The sequence below is a fragment of the Myotis daubentonii genome, chromosome 3, assembly GCF_963259705.1.
Source record: "Myotis daubentonii chromosome 3, mMyoDau2.1, whole genome shotgun sequence".
NCBI lineage: Eukaryota > Metazoa > Chordata > Mammalia > Chiroptera > Vespertilionidae > Myotis > Myotis daubentonii.
This window is the reverse complement of record NC_081842.1, coordinates 47,937,791-47,965,589: the sequence shown is the minus strand read 5'-3', so window position 1 is coordinate 47,965,589 and position 27,799 is coordinate 47,937,791. Positions and strand designations below refer to the sequence as shown.

The 27,799-nt window shown below is 38.9% G+C and overlaps 1 protein-coding gene and 1 pseudogene across 4 annotated transcripts in view; both read right to left on the bottom strand.

Moving 5' to 3' along the window:
• Positions 1-27,799, bottom strand: part of TPRG1 (tumor protein p63 regulated 1) — a 136,806-nt gene that overhangs the window by 38,506 nt on the left and 70,501 nt on the right. For all 4 annotated transcript variants that reach the window (XM_059687366.1, XM_059687368.1, XM_059687365.1 and 1 more), the window contains one exon: positions 26,039-26,215. In XM_059687366.1, the coding sequence (XP_059543349.1) occupies positions 26,039-26,215 (177 nt within the window). The remainder of the gene's footprint in view (positions 1-26,038; positions 26,216-27,799) is intronic.
• Positions 3,565-4,328, bottom strand: LOC132230229 (ORM1-like protein 2; annotated as a pseudogene).

The following is a 27,799-nucleotide window of genomic DNA, read 5'->3' as shown; positions in this document are numbered from 1 at the left end:
TTAGAAATTACGGAAGATGAAAAAATGCCAATTACATTTTGATTTTATATTTATAAAATTATATGTGTTGCCTAATTCAGATAATTATGCAGTGTCCCAATAACACACATACAGACACACACACACACATGCATGCACACATAAATCCACAATAACACAACTCTGGGGTTGTTTGGCTCAGGAGCTAAGTGTCATTCTTAAAAAACCAAGTTCTTTCAATCTCTCTGCTTTGCTGTCCTCCACATTTCACCTTAGTTCCTTTCATGGTAACAAGATAGATAAAGTTGTACCAGGTTTTACATGTAGACTCAATAACATAGAGCTCTTTCTTTCCGTTAAAGAAAGAAAGAAAGAAAGAAAGAAAGAAAGAAAGAAAGAAAGAAAGAAAGAAAGAAAGAAAGAAAGAAAGAAAGGAAGAAAGAAAGAAAGAAAAGTTTCCCTTGAATTCCCCTAGAACAGTAGTCAGCAAACCACAGCTCGCAAGCCACATGCAGCTCTTTGGCCCCTTGAGTGTGGCTCTTCCACAAAATACCACGTGTGGGCACACATGTACAGTGCGATTGAAACTCCGTGTCCATGTGCAGAAGTCGGTTTTCGGCCTGGGCGAGTCTATTTTGAAAAAGTGGCATTAGAAGAAGTGAGGGTACTTTCGCTGAGGTCGACCCCTCAGATTGAGGACATTTTTAGCAAAGGCCAGTTTAGGAGTACCCTAATTTAGTTAATAACAATGCACCTACCTATATAGTTTAAGTTTAAAAAATTTGGCTCTCAAAAGAAATTTCAATCATTGTACTGTTGATATTTGGCTCTGTTGACTAATGAGTTTGCCGACCACTGCCCTAGAAGATCTTCACTTATAAAAGAGGCACTATGGTGCTAGACCAGTAGTTCTCAACCTTCTGGCCCTTTAAATACAGTTCCTCATGTTGTGACCCAACCATAAAATTATTTTCGTTGCTACTTCATAACTGTAATGTTGCTACTGTTATGAATCATGGAAATATCTGATATGCAGGATGGTCTTAGGCAACCCCTGTGAAGGGGTCATTCGACTGCCAAAGGGGCCACGACCCACAAGTTGAGAACCTCTGGGCTAGTCTCCTGGGTTTGAATCCAGCTCTATCACTAATTAGCTGTGTTTCTTTGGACCAGTTACTTAACCTCTCTGTTCATTAGTTTCCTCATTTATAAATTGAAGTTAATAATAATATTTATGTCACAGGATGCTGAATCATAACAGCATCTGGATCATAGTAATGATCCTAACCCTAACCCTAACCCTAACCCTAACCCTAACCCTAACCCTAACCCATTACATGTTAACTATCGGGACTGAATTGGGTTAACTCATGCCTAAAGCATTAGCTCACCAGGGAGGGAGTTTACCAATTGTTTACATCTATTGAACCTGAGAATCACCTTCCCTGAATCACATGACTTTGCAGAAAAGAGTTGTTACATAAATAAAACTAGTTCTAACTAGAATGGAAAAAAGGGGGTAAGTTGTTGTTGGGTCGGTAATCAAACATTGTCTGCTACATGTACCCTATCCATTAGTCTTTATTAAAATCCTACCCTAATCTTATATTACAGAGAAAATCAAAGATTCAAAAGAGTTAACTTGCCTAGATGTAATGGAAACAGCAATGGTAAGGTTGGTGCTTTAAACCAGGCTGTTTGCAGGTCCTGTGTTCTTCCCATTAGGACAACCCATTTAATGGAAGAGCCAAGACTTCTCCATGTCTCCATCTGCACAGCTTTCCTTTAGCCTTATAGAGTTGCAGCTGGGAAAGATTTAGGAGCTTGTCTCTATACCACAGCTCAGGGGAGTGGAAAATTGGAAGAAGTAGGTGAGAAAGGCAAGAAGAGCTACAAGTTCTTCAGTTCTTATTATAATACATGTATTAAATGAAGTGTCTGAGTCTCTTCTCACTCATGATGCTCATGCTTGTTTTTCTAATAGTTTAAAGGACATTAAAAGAATCCTAGTTGCTTACAAATAAGAAAGTGATGAAATGGATTTGGATGCACTTTTGGTACATCTTTATTCATTTTTCTAAAATTTTCCATGAAAATATGTCTCATAAAGCTTTCTTCTTTTTGTATTAGTGTTTATATTTTGTATTTTACCAAGAAATCATCTGTTTCCTCTCATATGTCAAATATTTTTACACAAAATTATATGTGGTATTTTTTTTGTTATTATTTTAAATTCTTCTCAAACAGTGGTTTTACCTTTTCCTCATTCCTAATTTTACCTCCTTCTGTGTAATATTAGTGATATTAGTGACTACTAATATTCTGCTATTTGTAATAAAAATAGCATTATCTTCCTTATTTTGTCTTAAAATGAATCAGATTTTAGATGATTTGTTCATTGCACTAACCTTTACCTTTATTATTTTACTCATTAATATTTCCTCATTTTTCATTTTATTTTGATGTTCTTTCTCTATTTTATAAATAGGAGTACTAGGCAGTTTTAAAATAGTTTCTCTTTTGTAATGAACATGTAAAAACCTCTGCTGACTAGACCACAGTCCATTTTAATATTTACTCTATCCCATGGGCTATGATATCCCTTTTCTTAGCTAATCTATTATTTCAAGTATGACACTCATACTTTAAAAAACCTTTTACTCCTAGGATAGGGCCCAAAACTAAGTAAGACCTAGTTCATCATATGAAATATCCTCTAGTATAGCATGAAGACAGTCCTGTACATAACTGGTGCTGATGTGGGATTTACATTAACAGCAAAATCCCTAAGTAGCAAGAGATAAGGTGTAATAATGTCACTACTCCCTACCCTTCTCTACAATAGGAATCCCATCCAACCAAAGAGATACTAATAAGAGGAAGTGGTTATAGATCCAGCTCAAAGATCTTCTGGATAAAGATCTGTGATCTACTGGAGTATTCTTACTCTATGTTTGAGACCTCGTCCTCTAATTCATCTGCCTATTTGAAGGGCTGAATACTGTTTAATTTCTCATTCAGATTTCCTCCTCTGTACCTTTCCATAAAAGCCTCATTAGAGAGGGAATCACCTTTCTGCACTGTTCTATGCAAAGTCATAATCTACACTTGATAACAAGTCTCTAACACAACCTGCAGTAGTAGTCTGGGAAGTCTGCCTCTGTGTGAGGAATCAGCTTATGTATTTCTCCCCGAAACCAGATGGCTTCCTTTGTTTTTGTTCTTGATTCAGTGAAGTTTTTCTTTTTCTTTTACTTATTTTTTGAGAAAAAAAAATTGCCCTTGTTATAAGGAAAATACACAGTGAAACAGAACTGGAAAGTAATGGGGGTGGAAGATATAGAAAAACTTAATCACCAAATAAGCTGTCCAAACATGGCCTCCTGCTGTGATGTATTCCTTACCTCACCTGCCTTTTCTGATTCATAGAAACCTACTCCTAGCAGGGCTAGGCCCAGGGAGCCACATTTCTAGCTAGTTCTCTGGAAATTTGGGAGAAATTATGTATTTCTCAGTCTTTCAAGATATAGAAGACAGCATGGAAAAGGGAAAGATGTTTTGTTCCTTCATCCCTAGCCCCATCCTTCAGTATGTATTGATGCCAAAGAGATGAACCCCTTGAAATTGGATCAACTTAGGCAGCGATATGCTGAGCAATGAGGCTATGTTGATGAGGAAGTGAGCAGCATCAGACATGGCATAGAAGCTGGCTAGGAAGTAGAGTGCAATAGAAGAGATGTTGAGGAATTTGCAGAAAGAAGTAAATTGGAGCCCGCAGTCCACCTGTTCCCAGTGTGTCAGTAGCTGAGCCTTCTCTTGATCAGTGGTCTCAAAGGGTGTTCTTTTCACTACGTGTTGGAAGACATACATAGCCAAATTATGGATGATGTTGTTCAATATGAATGCTGATGGGCTAAATTATGCAAGTTTCTGTATTCAAAGTATTACTTTGCAAGACTGTCTTGATAAATGCTTTTTATTATTATGTAATATTTAGCAGTCATGCTCAATCAACAAGGTCAACAGAAACCTGTAAATATTCTGGTAAATAACACACTATAATATTTTTTTTTTCAGTGCTGTAACATTAAAATAATCCTTGTTTCCAGACAACAGGAATGCTGATGAAAGGAATGAAAGTAGAACAACAGGCAGCAGTCTTACCAAGATGACGTGGCCAGCCAGAGGCCCAGGCTATTCATCATTCCAGGGTTGGGATTTACTTCACTGTGTGCCACCCCCACATTCATCCTGCAAGCTTCAGTAGCTGGCTGGCTAGGGGCACAGCACTCCAGTCAGGTTTTTTATATTACCTTTCACTGAGAGCTTACTATGTGTCAGACATTGCATTAAATATTTTATATACATCATGTAATTTAATCCTTGCAATAACTCTTGACACAAGTAAAATTTTGTCTATTTTATAGGTGAAAAATATAAAAGTTAGAGAGGCTGAATAACTTACGCAAGTTAGGAAGAATTCCCCCAAGTAGAAAGTGGCAAACCTATAATTTTAAGTAGGTTCATCTAACTCAGAAGGCAATGCTCTTTGCCAATAGACTATAGCTGCTGCTTTCTGCACCATAATCACATTGCAAAATATATGACAGAACACTGATTTTCTGAAACTTGCAGATTTACCAGGTGTGTCTTCTGCCATCAACTGAATCATATGTAGGAATGTTGAACAGGTCAGAACAGGGCCTCACTGTAGGTGGCCAAGGACTGTTCTCCACTATGCTAACTGTCCACCCTCTGGGGCAGTGATTGGCAAACCAGGGCCTGTGGCCAAATCTGGCCCACTGCCTGTTGTTTTTTAAAAAGCTATATTGGAACACAACCCCATCCATTCACTTATGTATTGTCTATTGTTGTTTTCACTCTATAACAGCTGAGTTGAGTAGTTGTAATAGATACTGTGTGGTCCCGAAAGTCTAATATGTTTACTATCTATTCCTTCAGAGAAAAAGTTTGCTGACTTCCAGCCTAAAACATACCTAACCTAAAATACATTTTGAAAGGTGTGACTTGTGACATTTTATTATATTATACTCTGTACATACTTCTTAAGAACACAGAGCATAGGTGCTTGGCACTTGTCTCTTTCCATGATACCACATCCAACCTTATATAGTGAGCACATGGACTGTAACAAGATGGATAGAAACAGGCATTGTTCATAGCATCATTTACCGTGTTACTAAAGTGTGATATGATGGATCTGGAAGAGTGATCTGCTTTTCAGCACCAGCTTCTACACCTCATACTGAACTAGAAGACCAAGAGCTACGACAGTGCCAACTCCTACCAACCTCTGGACCCCTGAGGCTCTCTCCCAATACAGGGGAGCAGCAACCACTACCCAAATGTTCACCCCAGGAACTAGACCTAATGATCCAGGCAGCAGGTTATCCAGGCCCTTCACTGCTCCTGAGCCTTGGGGTCATAGCACTATTTCAACTCCACAAAGACAAGGTGTCATGAAAAGAAGTCTCCGACTCTAAATCAAGCAACCAAGGGTACAAGGAAGGGCATGATGATAGAGATCTTGGATATAAGCAAATGCCCTCTGTGAAGAGGGTCAATCAGCCTGGAGACACACATCTGAGAAAGCACATGATTTAAAGTTCATAAGTCTGAAACAAATTTATGGATATGAAGAATTAGGCTCTATGTGGTTCCAGTGAGATCCCCATTTCTGAGCTTGTTGGGGCACACACCAGTGACCCAGTTCCAAGCTAATATATTAGTGATTCCAATGTAGAATGTGGGATTGAACTAGTAAAGCTGTAAAATACATTCTAGTTCATGGATCGATGCTATCTATGCTCCGCAATACGTTGTTGTTGTTTATTAACTTGCCTATACATTCAATTGTTTTCCAACAGCTGATGTCCTTAATTAATTAGCTGTTAGCACTTTAAGCCCATAGACTTTCATTTATTTAGTCTTCTGTGTTCTATATACTTGTTTACCCACTGCAAAGTCCTGATGAGTGACACATTTTGATTTTGGGAGGTTTCAATCACAAATAAAAAAAAGACATTTTTTATAAAGCTCTTGCTTCTAATAGAATTGAGCTATGTTGTTTTCCCATTCTTACCTTCATCCTACTATTTGCATTCTTTTCTCCACCAAACCATCAGAGCACTCAAATCAATTCCTCTTATTTCTTTGTATTTACTGTTTTTTTGAAACAGTGTAGTTTTACATTTCCCCTGAGATCGTAGGGTAATAGCTCTGTGAATGTGTGTGTGCTTAAAGTGCCTCTGCATATCCAGATAATCATGTTTGGGGCAAATGCCTCATGTAGACTTACCTCTACCTTGCACTCAATGCCTTGAAAGCCTTAGGAGGGCGGGAAACTGTAGCGGAAGCTGCCTTGGTTGGGCAGAAAGCCACAAGGCTACATGTTTCACACAAACCTCCTGTTCCATGTTATTTCCTCTCTATCCTGCTGCTGCCAAACCACCACAGTTCAGCTAATTCCTCCTCAAGCAGCGTCTCACCCAGTGCTGCAATTATAGTGGAGACAGAAATGGAGTTGGAAATGAAGTAATGAGGAAGCACAGAGAGGAGGCCACCATGATTCATCTCAAAAGCATGTGGGGTCATTAAATCTATACCTGTGGTCCACTAGTCCCTAATTTTAGCCACTAACTGAAAGAAAGAAGGAAGAAATGAAAATTAGGTGTTTTGAGAAAACCCTGTATCTGTTGGTCCCTTTCCGAGAAAGCAGCTTGCTGAAAAGTGCCAACCTATCATCATAAATAATCCCACGTTATTATTTAGAACATCCATAAGCCAAGACCAGAAAGAGTACAATGTTCGCTACTTAGCATAATTCAACTATACAATGGTATAAAGACAATACTCATTCAGTAGAAACCATACTTCAGATTTTGAATTTTGACCTTTTCCTGGGCTAGTGCTATGAGGCGTGGTGATAGCAGCAGGGAGCTGTGGAGATTAGCAGCTCCTGGTCAGCCTTGCAATCATGAGGGTAAACAACCACACTCTGCAGTGTGCTGTGCTGCCAGCGTTTTTGTGTTTTGTTTTGTTTTATTCTTATGTGTTTTTGTATCCCATCTCATCTACAAAATGTCCATCTGAGTATGTCTCCTGCCCCTGGTGAAAAGAGGAAGGTGATTATTCTCTTGAGATAAAACTCAAGAAAATTGCCCAACTGAAGGCCAATGTATGTGTTCTGAGCACACTTAAGGTCAGCTAGGCTAAGCTGTGATGCTCAGTAGATTAGGTGTATTAACTGTGCTTTTGACTGATGATATTTTTCAACTTGGGATGGTTTTATCAGGACATAACCCCACCATAATTCCAGGAGCATCTATATAGGAGCTGACAACTGGTTTGCACAGTTTGTAGTTAACGCACATGGTCTTTTTTGCCTTAGACATCAATACTTTATTTAATATGAGTTTGAGGCAATATTTCAGCACTTGTGTTATGGCCTGAAATTTTCCAGCAGATAAAAGGTAGAAATAATTACATCAAGAAATGTTGCTCCTGGCCTGGTTTTATGGAAATTTGGCTTTCTAGTAGTGACCCAACACTGAATTCCACACATTTCCCCTGAAACTATTTTCTCCTGATGGCTGTATTCCTCCTAATAGCAGCACCATTCTCCTTGCCTCCCAGACTTCCAATGATAGCCATTTTTAACTCCTTTTCTCATGCTTTTCCCTCTTTGCAATTCCCACCCCAGTCTCCAGTTACAGCATCAAATCAGCATCTGCTGCTACTGCCTCTTCTGTAGAAATAACTATCTCTTTATCCTCATAGACATCTGAATAGTTCAGGTTCTCACTGTCTTCCCTGTTCTACTGCAGCAGCTTCCAAACTGGTCTCCCTTCCTCCCTCAATGTCCGCTCCCCTCCTTCTGCAGGAATCTCTCCTCCCAGGGTTCCTTGTATTAGCAATCACACAGACTATTTCCAGGGTCTTATTGGAGCAGCATCTCTCATTTCTTCCACCTCAAAAGTCCTTAGTCAATTCTTAAGGCTCAATTCCTTTAAAGAACTTTCCATGATTGCCGTAGCTTTTGGGACAAGATGAATCTTTCAGGACACATAACTATATTAAAATAATTAAATTTGACTCTGTCCCACAGAAGACTTTAAAGTATGAGGTTTTCTATGTTTTTCTTTGAATTCTCAATAGTTTACATAGAACCTGATCTAGGGAAATAATATCAAATGGATTCACTTCCCCATTTAAAATTCAACTGTAGCTTCCATGCTACTAAGAATGTACAAACATTTCTCCATCCTTCATCTGGCCCCATTTCTAGCCTTATCATTCACTATGCATTCATTACACTCAAGCAAAACTGTACCCACTCACTATCCTCTGCATTTCCCTGGTATTTCTTGACGACGTGCCTCTATTCTTGCTACACCTTCTACCTAAACCAGGTTTTTTTTTCCCTGTCCCTCTCTTTACATCCATACATGTTCAGGATAGGAAGGTATATGTGCTTAACATCACACTTCAAACTTCAGAAAAGTTAATTCAAACATTTTAAAACCTTTTTAACCTTTTTAAATGTTTTTTAAAGATTTTTAAACATTTCTATATATTACTATGACACTACTCCTCACCATATCCTAGTATCCTTTCTTTAAAAGTCATGTCATATACCACTTCCTTATATTTCCCAGATACAGCCACAGTTATATGAATTCTCTTTAGTGTCAACTCCTCTGCAATGACATAAGCTTACTGCACTTTAAAGCATAGCTGTTCATATACTTGACTTATCTCTGCTAATGAAATATGCACTATTTATAGCATGAACTGTGTTGCTTAGTTCTATATCATAACACCTAACATAGTGATGTGCATGTATTCACACCCAATGCATGCTTATTCTATTTGAACAGATTGTTTGAACCTGACTTGAAACGTTACCTTTATGCATACTGCTTGGTGTCAAAACCAAGTTTGTCAAGCAGAAGCTTGATTTGGAGGAGTTCAGTCAAAAAGGAAAAGGCCTCAGATCTCCCTAGAAGGGATACCTTTTTTATTCTGTTCTTCTGAGAGCAATCAAAAAGCATAAATGCAAGCAGTACCTTAACCTCAATAAATATTTGATAAGAGGGTTTGTGTATTATAATTATTGCAGTCAATAATGAACTTTTATTTTTATACATATATCAAAATTCACTGAACTCCCAAGATATGCTCTTGGGAAAAATTAGTGGTTCTTATTTGTTTTATAAAAAGAATAGATCAAAATTAAAGTAAAAATTGATAACTATTTGCATGCATTTAAATATGGTAAAAATCAGTCAACTCTTTCTAATTTTTTTTTAAACTGATGAGAAATACCTATTGCCAAGTTGAAGAACATGCCTCATTCCCTTTAGTCTAGAAAAAAAAAAACACATCAGAAAGTGGAGATTCTTTTGCAAAAAAATTAAGTCATTGCTTAAAGTTTACTGAGATTACATTTACATTAGGGAATTTATACTCTGATATCATGGTCTTAGAGAATTCCCAGTGCTACTCCCTGGCCCCATGCTTCAATTATTTCCACTCTTCTCATCACACATGAGAATCAGTGAGTTTACTATCCCTTTGAATACATGTTCTGATTTAAGTTCTACATAATATAGAATACTCCCAAGAAAGATTGACACTAACATTGAAATTTATCTAGACAGGCTGTATAAATAGCAATTAGATTTTTTCATTTTCCAGAGAAAATATTTTATGTACTGGGACTTAAAGACTGGAATTCATATCCCATCATTAAGGGATTCCCCTCCAGTGATTGTGAGATGCCCCATTCCCTCAATATTTTCATTTCACTTTAGCTGGGGGGGAAATAAATGATCAGAGTGTCACAGAAGTAGGTGGAATAATGCCCATCTCAGTTCTAACAGACTCCTGAGTCTGGCTCTTTCAGCCTTTTACTGAAAATTCCTAAAGGATCAGTGAAAAATATTGGAGTGCAAAAATTTTATAAATAAACGATGTGAAGAATCAAGGCAATTGGAGTACCAAATAACTTGTCATAAGGCCATTTTTTCAACACACATTTTTTTTTTTACTGGCTTCCAGACAAAAGCATTATTTCCACATAGGAGTGGGCAGACATTATCTTAGTCATCTTTTTTGTGCTGGTCAATGCAAAGATCCCAGGGACAACTTTCAATTTGCCTGGGCATGCTCAACATTTCTGTGGGTTTTCTCTACGTGTGCTTTTAATTCAGTGATTGTTAAGAACACTGCAGGCAAAAGCTAAAGGTGACCACAATGCAGGCGCATAGTATAGAAGCGGGGGCTCAGTGAGACTTGACAAGGCTAAGGTGCAGGGAGAATTAAGTACTGATTTCCTTCTGTAGGCTGATCAGTGAGGAGCAGAGTAAAAGGGGGGAAAACATGGGGTCATATTCATCAGATGAGTGTGTCACCTATTTATTTTAACATGTGAAAGACTAATCACATAAGAGGATGCTACCTTCAGTCTCTGCTATGGGAAATGGATTGAATTGTTCATTAGGGACGATGGGAACAAAACTGGGATTAGAGCTCAAGGCTCCTGAGTCTTGCTATGGCTTCCAGAATTCCAGATGAAGGAGGACACGAATACTTGGATTTTCAAACACTGTAGGATATCCTTCCTGCTCTCCTCCTCCCATGGGTACCCCATGTCTACTACCAGCAGAACTGGCCACATCATTCTGCAACTGACATTTCACTCTTCTGTGTCTCCAACCACACTGTAAGCCCTTAGAGAGAAAGATGTCATATGTCTTCTCTCCAGAGCTCAGCACAGGATTTGGCATATAAGAGGAACTAAATAGTTGTTGAATTATTAAACTGACTCTTGATTCTCTGTAGCAACAGAGAAAAATATTAGAACCAAGAATTGACCGCTTCAAGGGAACTTATTTTAACTCAATACAGGAAAAACCATTCTAACCACAAACTCCCTGAGTGGGAAAGGCAAGGCCAGAAGTAGTGAATCCTCTTTTACTAGAAGTCTTTAAACAGAAGCTGGATAGTCACCATCAGGTGGTCTCCAATTAAAGATCTATGACTATTCCATTCCAGACCCCAGGCCTCATTTATCTGAGAGAAGAGTCTCTAGTGCCACCTTCCTGTAACCTGGGGTAATTTATAAAGATCTATCCTTGCCAGAGTTGGCTAATCAACTTGCTGATCCTATTTAGTATTGAGCCCTTGCAATATAAAAACAAAAGACAGCCAACTTAGCAGGAGAGGTCTATGGTTAGGAATTCAGCTTCATCTTCCACTATTGAATTGACTTGACTTAGAAGAATAACAGTTTGCCCTACACTAGAAGTGTGATACAGACATAATAAACTGGGATCTCAATATATACTAAAAGAAAAAAAAACAATCAAAAACTTAAAACTAATCAGGACTTATAGATTATCTGAACTAAAATGCTCACATTTAAGCCTCAAAAGGAGGCATCTATAATCACACAGTTGGTGCCAGGCAGAGTTGGCACAAAATTCCCCTGATTACAAGGCCAGAATTCTTTTCATTACTCAATGCTGTGAAGCCCACTATAATATAACACTTAATTATACAGGTTCAGGAATACAAGTCAAAGCAGATCCCAAATGTAATAATAGATGCTAAAACTACATATGGCAAAAGCATGCTATAATGTGGTTAACGTATGACGTGAATAAATTATAAAGGGATTGATTGCACAGTATTTTCCCATTGAGGACTGAGTTGTACTTCTATATCATGTGACTAATCTGTGCTGTAAACTCTGTAACACATGATCTCATTAAAATTCAAGCCAAATGAGAGACATCAGGGCATCAGGGTGTGTAAGAAAGGCAAATACACAAGCAGTACATTAGGCTTTTGAATATACTAGCTCTTTTAGACTGACCCATTGCCCATCGAAATAGGTAGGTATTATTACATCCTTTTTAAAATGAGAATAGAGCCCTGGCCAGTTTTGCTCAATAGATAGAGTGTCGGCCTGCGGACTGAAGGGTCCCAGGTTTGATTCTGGTCAAGGGCATGTACCTTGGTTGTGGGCACATCCCCAGTGGGGAGTGTGCAGGAGGCAGCTGATCGATGTTTCTCTCTCATTGATGTTTCTAACTCTCTATCCCTCTCCCTTCCTCTCTGTAAAAATATCAATAAAAGTATATTTTAAAAAAATGAGAGTAGAGTTCAGAGACATCGAGTGTTTAACCTGCTGTCATCTACTAGTAAATGACAGTCAGGATTCAAATCCACATATATTTGGTTCCCAAGCCAAAGCCAAACTTCTTTCTGGGGGATCAGGACATCCCAGACATCCATGCCTCTGTAAATAAGTTTGACTTTATGTAAGTAACTCTTCCTCTTTGGGTCTTAGATAATTTCTAAGGTCCATTCTAGCTTCCAGATGTTCTATTACACAACTTCAGATATTCAAGATTTGAAAAGAATTTCTTATCTATATTCTATCCAAAAAATGAAGTGTAAAACATAAGCATGCACAATATCTGAGAGGTCTAGATTACCCTTTTTGTATTTCCTACTAGGATCATTTAGCAAGGTTTGTCTGCACATTGGCACCCACGGAGGGCTTTCAGTGAAGAAGCAACAGATTCACAGTTTCATTATGTGCATGATGGGCCAGCTGAGGGAGGTATCTCCCTTGTGCAGGACTCTGTAAACAGCTGCAGCTTAAACAGGCATTATCCTAAGTGTAGGCAGGAATTAGCCAGTGCTGAAAGATGAGGGCCATCAAGTCAATGAGGACTATCTCAACACTGTGCACTAAGGCCTAAGGGAACTGCCTGTGCAGAGAAAACAACCCATTTCTTTAAGGCTGAATGATAGAGTGGGAATGTCTTAGCCGGGGTAATCTGGTAACCCAATTTTACACTATTTAACAAGAACTTTAAAATGACTTCACCTTCAAGCGAGCCTCAGTTTCTTCATTTGTTAAATTCAAAATTAATCAGCCTCCTGTATTTACTATGTAAGTGTATGGGCGTGTGTGTGTGTGTGTGTGTGTGTGTGTGTGTGTGTGTGTGAATCTGATCAAAATAAGGAGTGTGCAAGGGTTTTGTAGATTCCAGGACACTAAGAACTAGGAGCTGACATTCTTATTCTCTCTCTAGCCTAAATGTGCCTGACACTTTCACTCCCCTTGATTTATTCCCCTCAAAAGCAGAGATGAGGTTTCTGTCATTGGCTTTATTTTTACTTATTTAGCAGTGCTTTGGTAGAAAAGAATGGGTTTGGTGTATAAGGATCCATGTTTCATCCCAGGTAAAGCACTGGCTGGCTTTGTGCCCTGGAGTCTGTTTGTTGATCTTTCTCTTCGTCAGTGTCCTCATCTGTGAAATGGGGATAATAACACCTCACTCGTGGTGAAATTGGAATTCACAGTAACATATTTAAAGAGTGTCTGCTTCATAAATTGGAATGGCTATCATAATTACTTACCACCCTTTTCAAATGATCAGTGACAAACAGTGGGAAAAGAAAGATATCTCCCACTACCTGCCACTCCAAACCTAATCCCAGTTGTGTCACTAGTGGGGACTAGGACACATATTCAGTGCTGATTGAACATGAATACTACCCCTTTGCCATCCTGGTTAGCCCATGGGCCACCACTTTAACATTTCTGCTGCCACCCAGCAACTACCCAGGGGAACTGCATGGATTTCAGATGAGTAGAATTTTAAAGGATAGTTGTTTAAAAATTCTAAGAAGCGCCCTGACCGGTTTGGCTCAGTGGATAGAGCGTCGGCCTCCAGACTGAAGGGTCCTGGGTTCGATTCTGGTCAAGGGCATGAACCTTGGTTGCGGGCACATCCCCAGTAGGAGGTATGCAGGAGGCAGCTGATCGATGTTTCTCTCTCATCGATGTTTCTAACTCTCTATCCCTCTCCCTTTCTCTCTATAAAAAAATCAAATATATATATATATATATATATATATATATATATATATATATATATATTCTAAGAAGCAATGAGGGAAACCTTTCTTGAAAGTCTCTTACCCAACAATGACAATATACAAACATATGAGGGGTTAAATGCTTGGACTAGGTCCAGTTCAAAACTCCTGACACTGATATTCAGGCATGTTTTCTTTCATATGGTATAATTTCTGTAAAAACCACCTATATCCTTCTTTTTTCCTCATGATATCATTTATTATTATTTTTAAGAGTACCCAGATAAAAAAAATCATATATTTCGAAGGACACCAGAAGATCATAAAATTTGTTTTCATTGCTCTACACATGTTAAAAAATATATACACAGAGAAGAAAGAAGACAGTCAATAACCAATTTGTATGGAGTTCATTTATGGAAAATCAAAACCCTAATTCCACATCTGCTATCTGCATAACCAATGCTCCGTTCCCTAGATGCTCCTAAAGAGCAGATTCCCAGTTCTCTGATGACATAAGGAGAAGAAAACATAAACATGCTAGAACATAAACATTTAGGTCAATGCACAGCCTCCTTACTTATTTACCCATCTTTAAGTTCTACTCTCAGCTTTGTCATTGGATGTCTTGAACAGAGTCCCCCAAGACCACATTTTAGTTTTTCATTTTTATTTATTTATTTATTTATTTGTTTGTTTGTTTGTTTGTTTGTTTGTTTTTTTGGTGCCTTTGATCAGAATCGAACCTGGGACCCTTCAGTCCGCAGGCCGACGCTCTATCCACTGAGCCAAACCAGTCAGGGCAAGACCACATTTTATATCTATGAAACCAGGGAGATTGGATCAGACACTAAGATCCCTTCCAGCTTCTGTTTCTTATCATATATTCTCATTTGTTAAAGTATAATAACAGCACCTTGGAAGAATTTAAACACATCATAACTTAGAGGGTTTTTTCCTGCAATAAATTAGCAGAAACAAATCCTGAACTTTGACTCTCTGACAAGTGTCCCCCAGTCGCCATGCCATTCCTCCAGATAGCTTCTCACTGAAACATGTCCTACACAGCCCCTGGCTCAACCCAATCTGTTGAACAAGCCTTTTATCACTTAAATTTAAGCTGCTGCACATGGGTAAAGTTTCCCCTTTCTGAGGCAACTTATGTCAGTGGATAATAATACAACCCCTAAGTAAAAGGGGTCCAAAGAGTTAAAAACATAACCAAAATAATGTATAGCTGGTGATTAAGAGATGATTCAGAAAACCATGGGGATAGTCACAGCATAGGACTTCAATGCCACATATTGATATGGAAAATGATTAGAATGGATGTTAATAGGAGGATCAAAAACACTGAACTTTGACCCAGAAAGTTAGGTTAGTCTTTTTACTTGTCTTATGCCCTGTCTTTTTTTGTGTTTGTTTGTTTGCTGTCTTTTTTGCTGTGTTTTTGTGTTTTGTCCTCTATTCCTTTCTTAATAAACAAACAAACTGAGGATGTTGGGTTATTTCTATAGAAAGAGGACTCAAAAAATAGTTATGAGATTTAATTGCTAAATCCTAATAATCTTATTTAGTGAAGATACAGAAAGAAAATATATAAGAGGGTTCTCCCCATAGAGAGAACAGAAAAGTTAAGTTGATTGGGCCCCAAAAGCCAACATTTAAATATTAATTACAATAGAAGAGCAAAGTTAAGATGCCCTATGTCTAAAATATCCAAATTCCCTAGCATCCCAGACTCTGTGCTTTAGATTCCAGAAAGAATTAGTTCTTTTTCAGAGAACCAATTTCTCTCTTTAAAGCCAAATCCCTGACTTGAATTCCATTTGTGCTTCAGAATCCTGTCATAATGACACTAAAGATCAGGGTACTTCCTTAAAGAAATGCAGTGTATCTAACACTGATAGGTTTTCTTGTTATTCAGAGCAACAGATTTTTGTAGAACCTCAAACTGGATGCCCTCACAGTAAGTACATAGTGAGCACAGTGTCAGTTTGGGGGTGATTCTCAAGCATTTCCCAGCTGGGATGGGATCCTGCCCTCTGCAGGAATTCTTATGCAATAACTTCCTAAGGAGGTATTTCTCATTTAAATATAACCTCCTGGCAACCAAATATTTATCTAGAAGAAATTGGGAGTGGCCCTGTCCAATCAGGCACCTGGGTTTAGTCCATTACTCAAAAATAACAGGATTGAGGCATTTGGGGAACGCCTCCTCCCAGAGATTTGCCAAGAAATAGCTCAGTAATTCCCCGCCATCGACCCATCCTTGTCAACACGCCTCCCTGGGCATTATGAATGAGTGGACAGCGCCACACCCAAGATCAAATACAGGGCATTCTTGGCACAGATCCCCAAAGGCAAAGTCAAGAGCATGCATGACAAAATCCTTGCCTGCTGCCCAGTTCATCAGAGTCTGTGATGTAACTTGATCCTTGCTAAAGATGGTAGGGCCATAAACCCCAAGGCAATTCTGTTTTCAGACTTTATCTCCATCCAAGCAAATCTGAAATGACTTTGCACTATTGGAGTTTGGGGGCATTAGTCAGTATTGCACACAAGAGGGTGATACTCAGAATTACATATATGACCTCTCCTTTCCACACTCAGGTCAATCATCCAATACCTCTCTCTAGCACTGACTCAAAGATCTGATCAAACTACTCTGCTCCAATCCATCTCACACACCACTACCTGCTTTAATCATTTACTCACCATTTATTGAATACACAGCAGTGTGCCTGTCACATGTAAGTGTTGTGCTACCGGCTGTAGGGACACAAAGATGCACAAAGCCCCAATGCTTTAAAACCTTTATGAATCTCATTAGCCAATAAAAATATATAAAACTTCCATATCTTGCCATTTAACACTGCCTGTGAATAGGTTACCCTCTTTTCTCTTTCCCTCTATTCTCCCTATTCCCCAGTCAATCAGGAGACTCCTCATAATTTCTGAAAATAACTTTTCATACTTTTGTATTAACACCTATTTTGAAAATACTCTTCCCCGAACCTATGAGTCATCTTCCCATTTTCTACCAAAGTTTATCAGTCTGTTGTCTCTTTAGCAACAATTCCCACCCTTAAAAAAAATAATTGGCTCGCCGAAACCGGTTTGGCTCGGTGGATAGAGCATCGGCTTGCGGACTGAAAGGTCCCAGGTTCGATTCTGGTCAAGGGCATGTACTTGGGATGCGGGCACATCCCCAGTAGGAGATGTGCAGGAGGCAGCTGATCGATGTTCCTCTCTCATCGATGTTTCTAACTCTCTATCTCTCTCCCTTCCTCTTTGTAAAAAATCAATAAAATATATTAAAAAAAATAATTGGCTCATCTGTGCTCCCCTAATATGTTGTTTATATACTTCCTTTAAGGTTTGTCACGCTATGTGTTGTATGATCTCAGGCTATTTGAGGGCAAGACCAATATATAATTCACCTCTCTTTCCCTACAGAGGTTATGAGACCATTGTCCTCCATTTGTTGAATCAGCTCATTAAAACTATTAGAATTAAAACTTGTTTGCAGAATCTGGACACAGCAATATCAAATTCACCCCAAAGGAGAAAAAAATGCAACAAAAACACACAATGACTGGAACTGCATAAAATAGCTAAAACAACTTTTTAATTTAAAAAGTCAATATTAATTACCTGCTGTTCTTAATTATACATTAGGTTTTACATTAGAACTAGCTTCCTCTGCCTGCTGGCCCATCATCAAGTGGCACAAATATAACCCTAGGTGTTTTAGGTGGCTATGTATTAGGTTTAAGGTCACTTCTCTATGCATACCTGTAGAGTCATTCCTTTTGACTCTACACGCTTCATGCTTGATCTGAATTGATGGATACTATCTTGTTCCTAGAAGCATTTTACCATGTGCATTCTCTGCTCACAGAAACAGATCCTCTATCACCAATTAATTAGGGCTTAGGCTCTCCCAAACCAATTCATCAAGTTCCTATTCCCATCAGAAAACAGGCTCTAGCTCTCTGTTAGTTTGTCTCTGAGTAACAGGCCTTGAGTTAAGTGAATGATTAACACTCCTTCCCTGTTAAACTTACAGCACAAAGTCCTATGCAGTGCAATAATGTTTAATTTGGGGAGACAGATACTGTGCCATATCATCTTATTTACTGAGAGAGCATTTGGGGAAGGAAGGATGAGAAACTAGGAAGTTACTCTTTAAGAAAGACAACACACTGGACTCTTAATAACCTCTCACCTCACTTCCACCTAATGAAAATATTTTCCTTCTGTGTTTAAAACTATACTTTATTTAGTGAGGTAAACACTCTGTTGGCTGGATAATACAGTAATCAGGCATACCTAAATGAAGAATAATTTAACCCACTTCATAACTGACTGGATGTTTTTAACAGGGAAATGAGGAATGAGATGATATAAAAATAAGAAATACATGGCTAAGTCAAGAGAGTTTGGAATAAGAGAAGAGCAAGGAGGTGGAAGAAAGGAGAAGAATGTCAGTTGAAGTTGGAAAAATGTGGATCACACACTAACTGGCCTATTTTCTCTTCTAATGGTCCATCTTCCTATTAGTCTGCAAAATAAATGCACCACAGTTCTAGGTCTGCTGCCAATTTTAAACATTTCCAAAACATTGCTTATAGTGTCCTTTGACTGCTGATAATGAGTTCTATGGTTCTTATTTCATGGGAGCAAAACTGGAAAGAGCATTATAAAATTGTCATGAATCATTGGCCTAGAGACCTTAAAATTACTTATTTTAACCCCTTTCATGTTTCATGGGATCAATTGAGGCTCTGAGAGGGAAAACAACTTTCTTTCAAGGATGCACAAAAAACAGAAGCCAGGATAAAGAGTAGAATTCATATTTTCCCATTCCTAGTTCAAAATAGAGTCTTCATGTTGCATTTTTAAGGAGTCATATTCACTTAACTAGGATTACCAAGGGCCAATGCTCTTCTATATTAGAGTGAATGAACTAAAAAAAGAGTTTTCCAATCCCACCCTGCCTCTCCATGCCCACACCCATTCCAATCACCTCCCAGCACTCTGCTGCCTCCACTTCTTAACCTAAACTATTTCTCAAGAACTCAGGTGAACTTTGCAGGTCTCTTAGTTTGGAGTAAAATGCTATAGCGTCAAGATGTACATATGATTTTAATCCCCTAGAGCTATTTCCATCATCACTGATAAAGCCTTGTGTTTATATAATACCTTTCCCCAATAAGCCAAGGGTGATTTATGAACATTATCTCATTACACAATAAGTAATTATCCTAAGAGATAAGTGGGCAATTTTATTTGCTTTATACACTGAATCAGACTCATTCCCCAGCAATTCCAGAGACAGTCTTATAGTTTAGAGTAAAAGCTTTCAAACTAATTTTAACTATGAACCCCTTCATTCTCTAATGAATGCCAGTGCAGTGACAGGTAACTCTAACTTCTCCAAAATACCATAACTCATCTACATCTAAATACAGAATTAATCTTGTCAGTGGCTCAGACTGTGTTAGCTTGTTTATAGTTCCTCAGAGGTACCAGGTTCCCTCCTTCCTTTGTACATATCCCTCCTCTACCCAAAATATTCTCTCCATAACCTCCTTCACTTTGTCAGCTCTTACTCATCCTTCCAATTCCAGCTCCAGAATCCCTCCCTCATAGAAAACTGCCTTGATCTTCACCCTCCAATTTGGGTCTAAATCCCGTAATAAATATTCTGATATTTTGCATGTGGTAGGCTACCTCTCAGATGACCTCCAATAATGTCTACTTTCTGACAGTCATGCCCTTTGGTGATAGCCTCCCTTAGTGTGAGGTGCATCTAGTGAACAGAAGTGGCAGAGGTGATGAGCTGTCACTTCCACAATTAGGTAAACTGAAGACTGTGGCCTCTACCTTTCTCATCTTTTCTTGCTATTTCTTGATTTCTCCTTTGCTCCCTCTTAGAGAAGCCAGTAGCCATGTTGTCAGTAGCCTTAGGGAAGGGATATGTTTGGCCAAACTCCAGTGAGGACCTGAGCCTGCCCACAACTACACCAGTGAGCTTAAAAGTGATCCTCCCTTGGTTGAGTTTTGAGATGCCACAGCCTCAGTGACACCTTCATTGAAGTTTTGGAGAGATCCCGAACCAAAAATGCAGTTAAGTCATACCCATCCATATTCCTGACTCTGAAACAGAAACAATAAATGTTATTTTACAGTACTACGTTTTGAGGTAACTTTGTTATGTGTCAGTAGATAATTCACACACTTCCTATATCTCTTCTTCAAAACACCATCATTGTTGTAATTTTATTTTATTTTTATTTTTTTTAAATATATTTTATTGATTTTTTACAGAGAGGAAGGGAGAGGGATAGAGAGTTAGAAACATTGATGAGAGAGAAACATCAATCAGCTGCCTCCTGCACACCCCACAATGGGGATGTGTGTGCAACCAAGGTACATGCCCTTGACCGGAATCGAACCTGGGACCCTTCAGTCTGCAGGCTGACGCTCTATCCACTGAGCCAAACCAGTTAGGGCAGTTGTAATTTTATACATATTAGTATGATTATTTGATTGTTGTCTTTGCCCTCCTGATGGTGAGCTCCATGATAGAATAAACTCTCTTTAGCACAACTCTCTTTAGCACAATTGTATCACAATACTCAGCACAGCAACTGGTGATTCAAATGCTTAATAAATGTTGGTTGTATGAGTAGTTTCTCCCAACCATCATCTTTTCCCATAGCCTATCAGGCACACTACACAATAAAACAAAGTTCACCTTCCACTTGGAGGCTCCCTATCCATCCCTCCCTCTCCCATACTAGAAAACCCAATCCAGTCATCACATGCCAGAAATTCTTCTTCAGTCAAGTCTTCTCACACCCACCATGCCCTCCTTTACTCACCCATTGGCCCTATTCAGGTTGTTATGATTTCCCAACTTTACTATTAGAAAATCTCTTCCATGGTCAGCTCTTTCCCACAGTTTCTGTTTTCTCCAACACATTTCTAATAGTTTTACTACCCTTATCTTCCTGAAGCAAAATGCTAATTCTTTTAGGCAACTCCCCCAAAACTTTCAACATCTCGTGCCCTAGTATAACTAAAACCCCAAATCCTCATATTATTATTCTTCAAAACCATTCAGAAACATCCACCATACTTTCCCAGCAACTAGGACCCAGCCCCTTGGAAGCCTGGCATGATCATACTGCCTGGGCATTTGTCTACTTATATATGGACCTCACTGCTCCTTCCAATCTCTCTTTCCAAATTCTGCTCATTCTATAAAAACCTGCTCCTATCACCCCTTCTCCATTATATCTTCCAACACCTCCCAGTAGATATTATTTCTCCTTCTCATGTGCCCATGACACTGTTGACTTTCCACGGAAGCACTAACCAAATCCTGGTCAAGGCATGAGTGTGTGTGTGTGTGTGTGTGTGTGTGTGTGTGTGTCTGTGTGATCCCTTAAGCTTGTGAACATGTCAGGGATAGAACCCATGTCTCCTGACCTTGTCATGTACAAGACCAGCCACCTGGCCAAGCTCAGAAAAGACTTGTGAATTAATCAGATCACTACTTGGAAAGAACATACCTGTAGGGAGCCACTTTTCATTTTCAGAATGGTGCTGGGAGGGCGGATTATTAAATCAGTGGCTTTTCTTTTTTAAGCAAAGACCACAAACCACTTTTGAAGCCAAGAAAAAGATGTGATTGGAGGCAAATAAATCAGTACCTTTAATCCTCCACTGAGTTTGGAAAAACAACAAAATGCCTGCTTCCACCAGATCATTTCTTTTTAATTAAAAGTTAGCCAGGTTCTTTTAAAGGTCTTAATTTTCTGGTCAAGTCAACAAAAAGGAACCAATGCCATCCACCCCCTCCCCTGTCTTCCCATCCCCATTCCTGGAGTTAGGCAACCCTTGGGGGCGGCATACATTTCAGCTGTTTGCTCTGCGCTCATAATTAGATTGTCTAGACAGGAGATGTTGCTGGAGTGATAGAAAATATTTTACAAGGTGTTCTGCAGAAGCGCTCTTATAACAGTGATTAGAACACACTGACAGACGCGAAGCCAGCAGAATCAGCCTGGGCCACGAGCCGATTTCACCCAGAGCAAAGCAGAGGCCCTTTGAAGCTCTTGTCTGAGGATCAGAGGCCAAATTAGAACTCTTGGGGGCACAGAGCAGCTTCCTGGCCTTTGGGTCCCAGGGAGCAAGGCTGAGACTATGGAGTAATGTCTGGAATGCCCTCCTTCCCACCTTCAGGTGTCAACAGGGGGCGGCTCCTAGCTGCTGTTTTCGCCACCATCTCTACAGAGAGGCTGGTGGTGACCACCACAAGCAGTTTCTGAGGCCTCACTTTTGCAGCATTGCCTGTCCATTAAATTTGCAGAATGCAAATTTTAAAATGGAAAGATAAGTGTGTGACATCTCACAGGAAGAAATTTCTCGGCCTGACCTTCGCTCTCAGCTTTTGTTAGCAAATCAGTGTGCAAATAGCAATATTTTCCAGCAGAAAACCTCTTTAGAGACATTTTTTTTTTCATAGGAGTAATTGATTAGGTAAATCATTTAGCCCTCTAAGATGAATGACTTTTGTAAAATTGCTATACCAATAGAGGAGTACCACAAAAGCACAGAGTTTGAAGTCCAATAAAACCCTTAGAAATTTTTAAAATAAGGAAGCTGAGAGATTCAGCAAGGAGAGGAGAATTATATTAAGAAAATGGATGAGGATCTAGGTCCCTGGTGCTTACATCAGTAAACCAGTGTCTTTCTAACAAACCGATTATAAAACCTTGCCTCCTCTAAATACTTACTACATACCAGACACTTTTCTAAGCATTTTATATGTATTATCTCCTTTAATCCTCAACACAGACTGAGACAGATACCGTTACCTCTCCAGTTTACAGAGGGGACTGAAGCCAGGACTGTGGTCTGATTGTTCTAGGTCACAAGAAGCAAATCTAGGACTGGCCCCCAGGAGGCCTTCAGACCTGCTCTCTAAACATAAGACTACCTCCTCATCACAGAGCTCAGATGGGAACAGAACTAAAGAGAGTGGGGCCCATTTACTCTGAAAAACTACAATGCATTTGAGGATTTGGGAATCAGGTGCATGACAAAGGGAGGATTTGAAATCAGATAATCTCCTGTTTCAGACCCCACCACCATCTATTTACATGATTACTGACAAATCACCGGATGACTCAGAGTCACAGCTTTCTCATCATTATCTAGTGTGGGCATATTAAAAAATAGGGGGCAAGGGTGATTTGACAAGTGAATAGGAATTTTTAGAACTCTAAGTGAAAACTTACTTTATTTTCTCAATTTGCAATTTATAAAACACTTTCACATCCATCATTTAAATCTACAATGAACTGTATGATAGACCTGGCAGAGATGCTCTATTATTGACATTTTATAGATTGAATATTGAAAGCTCAAGTAAAGTGACTTGTCCAAATTTAAACAGCAAGATATTGATGTGGTTACAATTAGTTATAGCTCTACCCTTATGCTTAATTCTCATAAAAGCCTCATTTTCTTCTCTCTGTCCCACAGTTTGGATTATGAAATTAATTTTTAATTAAAATCTGGGAATGAGTTTAATTGTAATAGAAGTAAGATTTAGGGTTTGCATCTCAGATAAGGAAAGATAAAAAAAGATAGGTACCAGCAACTAGTTACACTGGTGGATAAAACAGGCCTTTTACCATTTCCCGGTTTTGTCTCTAGGGAATGTTCTAATTCTAGGAGAATCTGCCTTCATCGCACAAATAAATAATCCACAGCCTTTAGTTGTCTCTTGTCATTGTCTCTCTCTCTCTCTCTCTCTTTACACTGAGCCAAAGGCAAACAGTGAATAAAACAAAACAACTCTGTTTTGTAAGCACCAGTATGTGGGATAAGCTGGCACATGTTCTACTAAGTTCCAATAATCTTCTTCGAGGCTTCTTAAGAGAAGAACAAGCTACATTAACAGGAGTTATCTTCACCCAGAGAGATAGAGAAGAGGAAAGAGGGTGACAAAACAGGTGGGATCATAGAGCAAAAGAGGGAAGGGAAATGAAGAGAGAGGAAGGGAAGATAAGGGAAAGGGAGAGACAGAGATAACATATTATTTATTCAAAAGAAAGAATACTGAACGAAGAATTGGAAAAACTGATTTTAAAACCCAGCTTTAATGCTAATTAGCTGATGGTTCTGAATCCCTGAACCCCTTTTGGCCTCACTTGTCTCATCTCTAACATGTAGTCAATCAGCCCTACTAATTCTTGCATGTTGAAGATCAATGGTACAGGGGAGGTAAAAAGCTCTTGGCAAACACTGCCAGCATTACCATCCACAGCTAGCGGGTGCTAATGTTAAATCATTGCATTTTCTCATAACAAGGGGATTTGCTCAGACTGTGTCCAGGCTTTCCTCTGAAGTCAGTTTACGATTATTTAGCAGCTGATTTTTCCCTTGCCTCTTCCTCCTTTTTCTGACCTTTGACCTTATAATAGTGACTTAATATGCAACCAGGAAGGGCCAACTGACTTGGAAATAAAGATAACAATCAAATTAACCTACTTAGTTTCTTGTTAACAAAAGCTTTTATCTGGGAGAAAATCAGAACTTGTTAACACCTGATATCTTTGAGGCATATTACAAAGTGCTTTCAAGCTATCTCATTAGAGCCTTACAATAAGACTGTTAATGAAGCAGAATGACAACTAATATGAATGACTCTTTGATAGATGAGGAAGAGAAGTTAACTGTTGTAAAATTGTGACTGAAATCCAGGACTCTAATCCTAGTGCAAAACGCTACTATGAAAGTTTGCTAAAAAACTGAGCAGAACATAAAAAAACACCCCTTCACCACACTATGTTCCTACCTCCAGGGGCTCAGAGACAGCCTTTAACATTTAACAGTATGCCAGCTGCTGGCACAGGCTTTCTCATTCTAACCCCAGAATGCAGATCTGGATAAAGCTGCACAAGTTAATTAGGAGGGCTGGAATTACATCAACTCTCTGTGGTAATAATTGGGTGCCTCATGGGAAATAAAATAAAATATACCATAAAAATGAAATTTGTCTGGCAAAACTAATGCAGAAAGGGAAGTGAGGGATTTGAGAATGTGGGAATAGTGTGAAAAGTCACATTTCTTACTTTTTAGAGTGGAAGTTTAATATACACTATTAAGAAAAACATCAGAGGAAGTATATTATTTAAATAAGTAACCATTGAAGTAACTATAATGATAATTATAAACAACTTTAAAAAATGAGTGATGTAGGAGTTTTCATCTTTTTTTCAAGAAGATGAAAGAAGTGGGTTCTCATCAGTGTAAATGGGTTTATATTAGGGAGTCAGTAGATAACATTCAAAAAAGATAGAAATAAGAATGCTATGTTACGACTTCCAGTCAAGATAGCTGCATAGTTTAGACACAAAACTTGCATCTTCCCACAACTATATCAAAATTACAACTAAACTACAGAACAATCGTCATTCAGAAATGCCTGAAATCTGGCTGAATGGAAGTCCTACAACTAGGGATTTAAAGAAGAAGCCATATGGAGACTGGTAGGAGGGGAAAGACAGGAACAGACTGGTCCCATGCTGATGTGTGGTGGATAAAAATCAAGAGGGATAACTCTGGCTGCAGAGATTCCTCCTGAGGAGCAAGGAGTCCCAGCCCCACACTTGGCCCCCAAGCCTACGGTTTCAGTGCTGGAAAGAGAAGTTCCAATAGCTTCCAGCTGTAAAAACCAGTAGAAATTGAGGCTGAGTAAGATAAAGGGTTACTAGAGTCCCAGGCAGTTCCTCTTAGAGGACACATGCTGATTCTCTGCCAAACAAATTGGTTGAGAAGCTCTCCTACCATGCTCCCACAGCTCTTTCCACCTCATATTTAACTATTTACTTGTCAGTTTTTCAAAATTAAGTAAAAATTTACTCAAAAATTTATTCCTGACTGACATAGATTAGGAATTCAATGATTGTTTGATGAATTCAACTGAGAGTTTCACTGTTCTCCCCTGGATTCTTCCAACTTACAGAGCTGAATTGAACTTATAAGTGTTTTCGCTAAATGTCCCACCACCACTGCATCACTTTCCCAAGTTTTAAGACATCATACTCACTTGTCCAGGGACATCCCAGGAAAGGCAAACTTGCCTAAGCAGATGCGATAGACAGCATTCAGGGGAATTCGCTGCAACTGCACACAGCTGAGCATGATGAAGTCATACTTGCAGATCAAGAGAGTCTTATCTGTGATCACCAAAATCCTCTCCTTCTCATTGTTCCAGTGATCTATCCTGTAAGAGTCATCACAGAGAGTATATAGTTGATTGCATAAGCTTTCCAAGTTAAATATACTGGCATTAACTGAAACATCTTTAGTAACACAGAAGATAGTAAAGTTTGATCATTCAGTAAAAAGAGGAATACCATCTCCTCTCTCCCTCAGTCTGGCTCCATGACCAAGGTCAGAAGAAAGGTGGAAGAGCTCAGGGAAATTTTTTATGGCCACCGGACTTAGAGATGGTTACCAATGATGGGATCCATTAGGGGAATAATAAGTTTTTATCATGTTGGCAGTCAACTGATTCATGCTCCTCCTTATCTTTCCAGTTCTGTAGGAAACCTTCATGAAAGCACATCTTCCTTCAAGGACACCAAACATATCTCCTTGTTCTAACACAATCTGCACTACAAATATTACTCACTAGGCACTAGTTTATGCTAATTTCCAAAGATCATATTGCTGACTGGAAATAAAATGGGAACTTGAACATAGGTCCACTGATCCCCATCACTATTTTAAGGTCATCCATCCTATCATATCTTAAAGTAGAAACAGAGTAAAATGAGTGAAGTGGGATACTTATGAGCCAAGGACAAACTAGACACTAGATAACTATTTATTGAGTTGATTTGCTTCAGACTTAAAAACCTTTCAGGGCATGCATGGAAAATTCCGAGTGTTAAAAATCTGTCAAAAAGAGAACAAGAAGTAATCAAAGCAATGGCATCTGGTTCAAAGAAAATGAACGCAGTCAAAAATTTCTCTCACCCACAGCCCCTTTGCTGTATGTTTACGATAGCCTTTAGTACATAGCACTTCATGACTTTTATTAGAATTGTTTTAACACATGTTTTGTCTTCCTTAAGATACTAAAAAAAAGTGATTTGTAATTGATTTACATCTAAATCCCCAGTACACAGAATCAATCTAATAAAAGATAGTATGAGCACCCCACTCCCATCCACAGTAACCAAAGTGCTATTCATAAAATACAGAAGGAAAAAAATCACTCCCTGTTCACCTTATTAAATAATCTCTTTTCTATCCTAGGATCAAATCCAAGTTATCTAATTGGACTGCAGATCCCTGAATGGTCTGGCCCCTGCCCAGCATCATCTCACAGCAGGATGAGAAAACTCTTTGTCCAAGTCATGGTTCACATGCCTCATCCAAAGATGATTTCATAAACTCCTATATAAAGTTGGCCCCCTATTACACTCTCTTGAAGCATCCTTATCTTTTTTTCTTTATGGTACATACTACCATTTATAAGAAGGAATTCTATGTAAAATTTTTAGTAACAGGTACCACATGGACACTGACAAATAAGAATGGACACCATAGTACAGACAGTAGAGCAATGGCCGTGAGAAGGTCTGAGTATCACGTGTGTGTGTGTGTGTGTGTGTGTGTGTGTGTGTGTGTGTACTTTTCATGAGGGCAAATGGAGACATGACTAGTATTAATCTCATTAGTTTGGGGAGATAATTAAGGGACCTGATTCTCAATCGGTGTCCTAAAGTTAACTGTTATTATCACTGGCACGGAACTAAGTCACTAAATAATTTTGGGTAACTGAAATATATGCCATTCC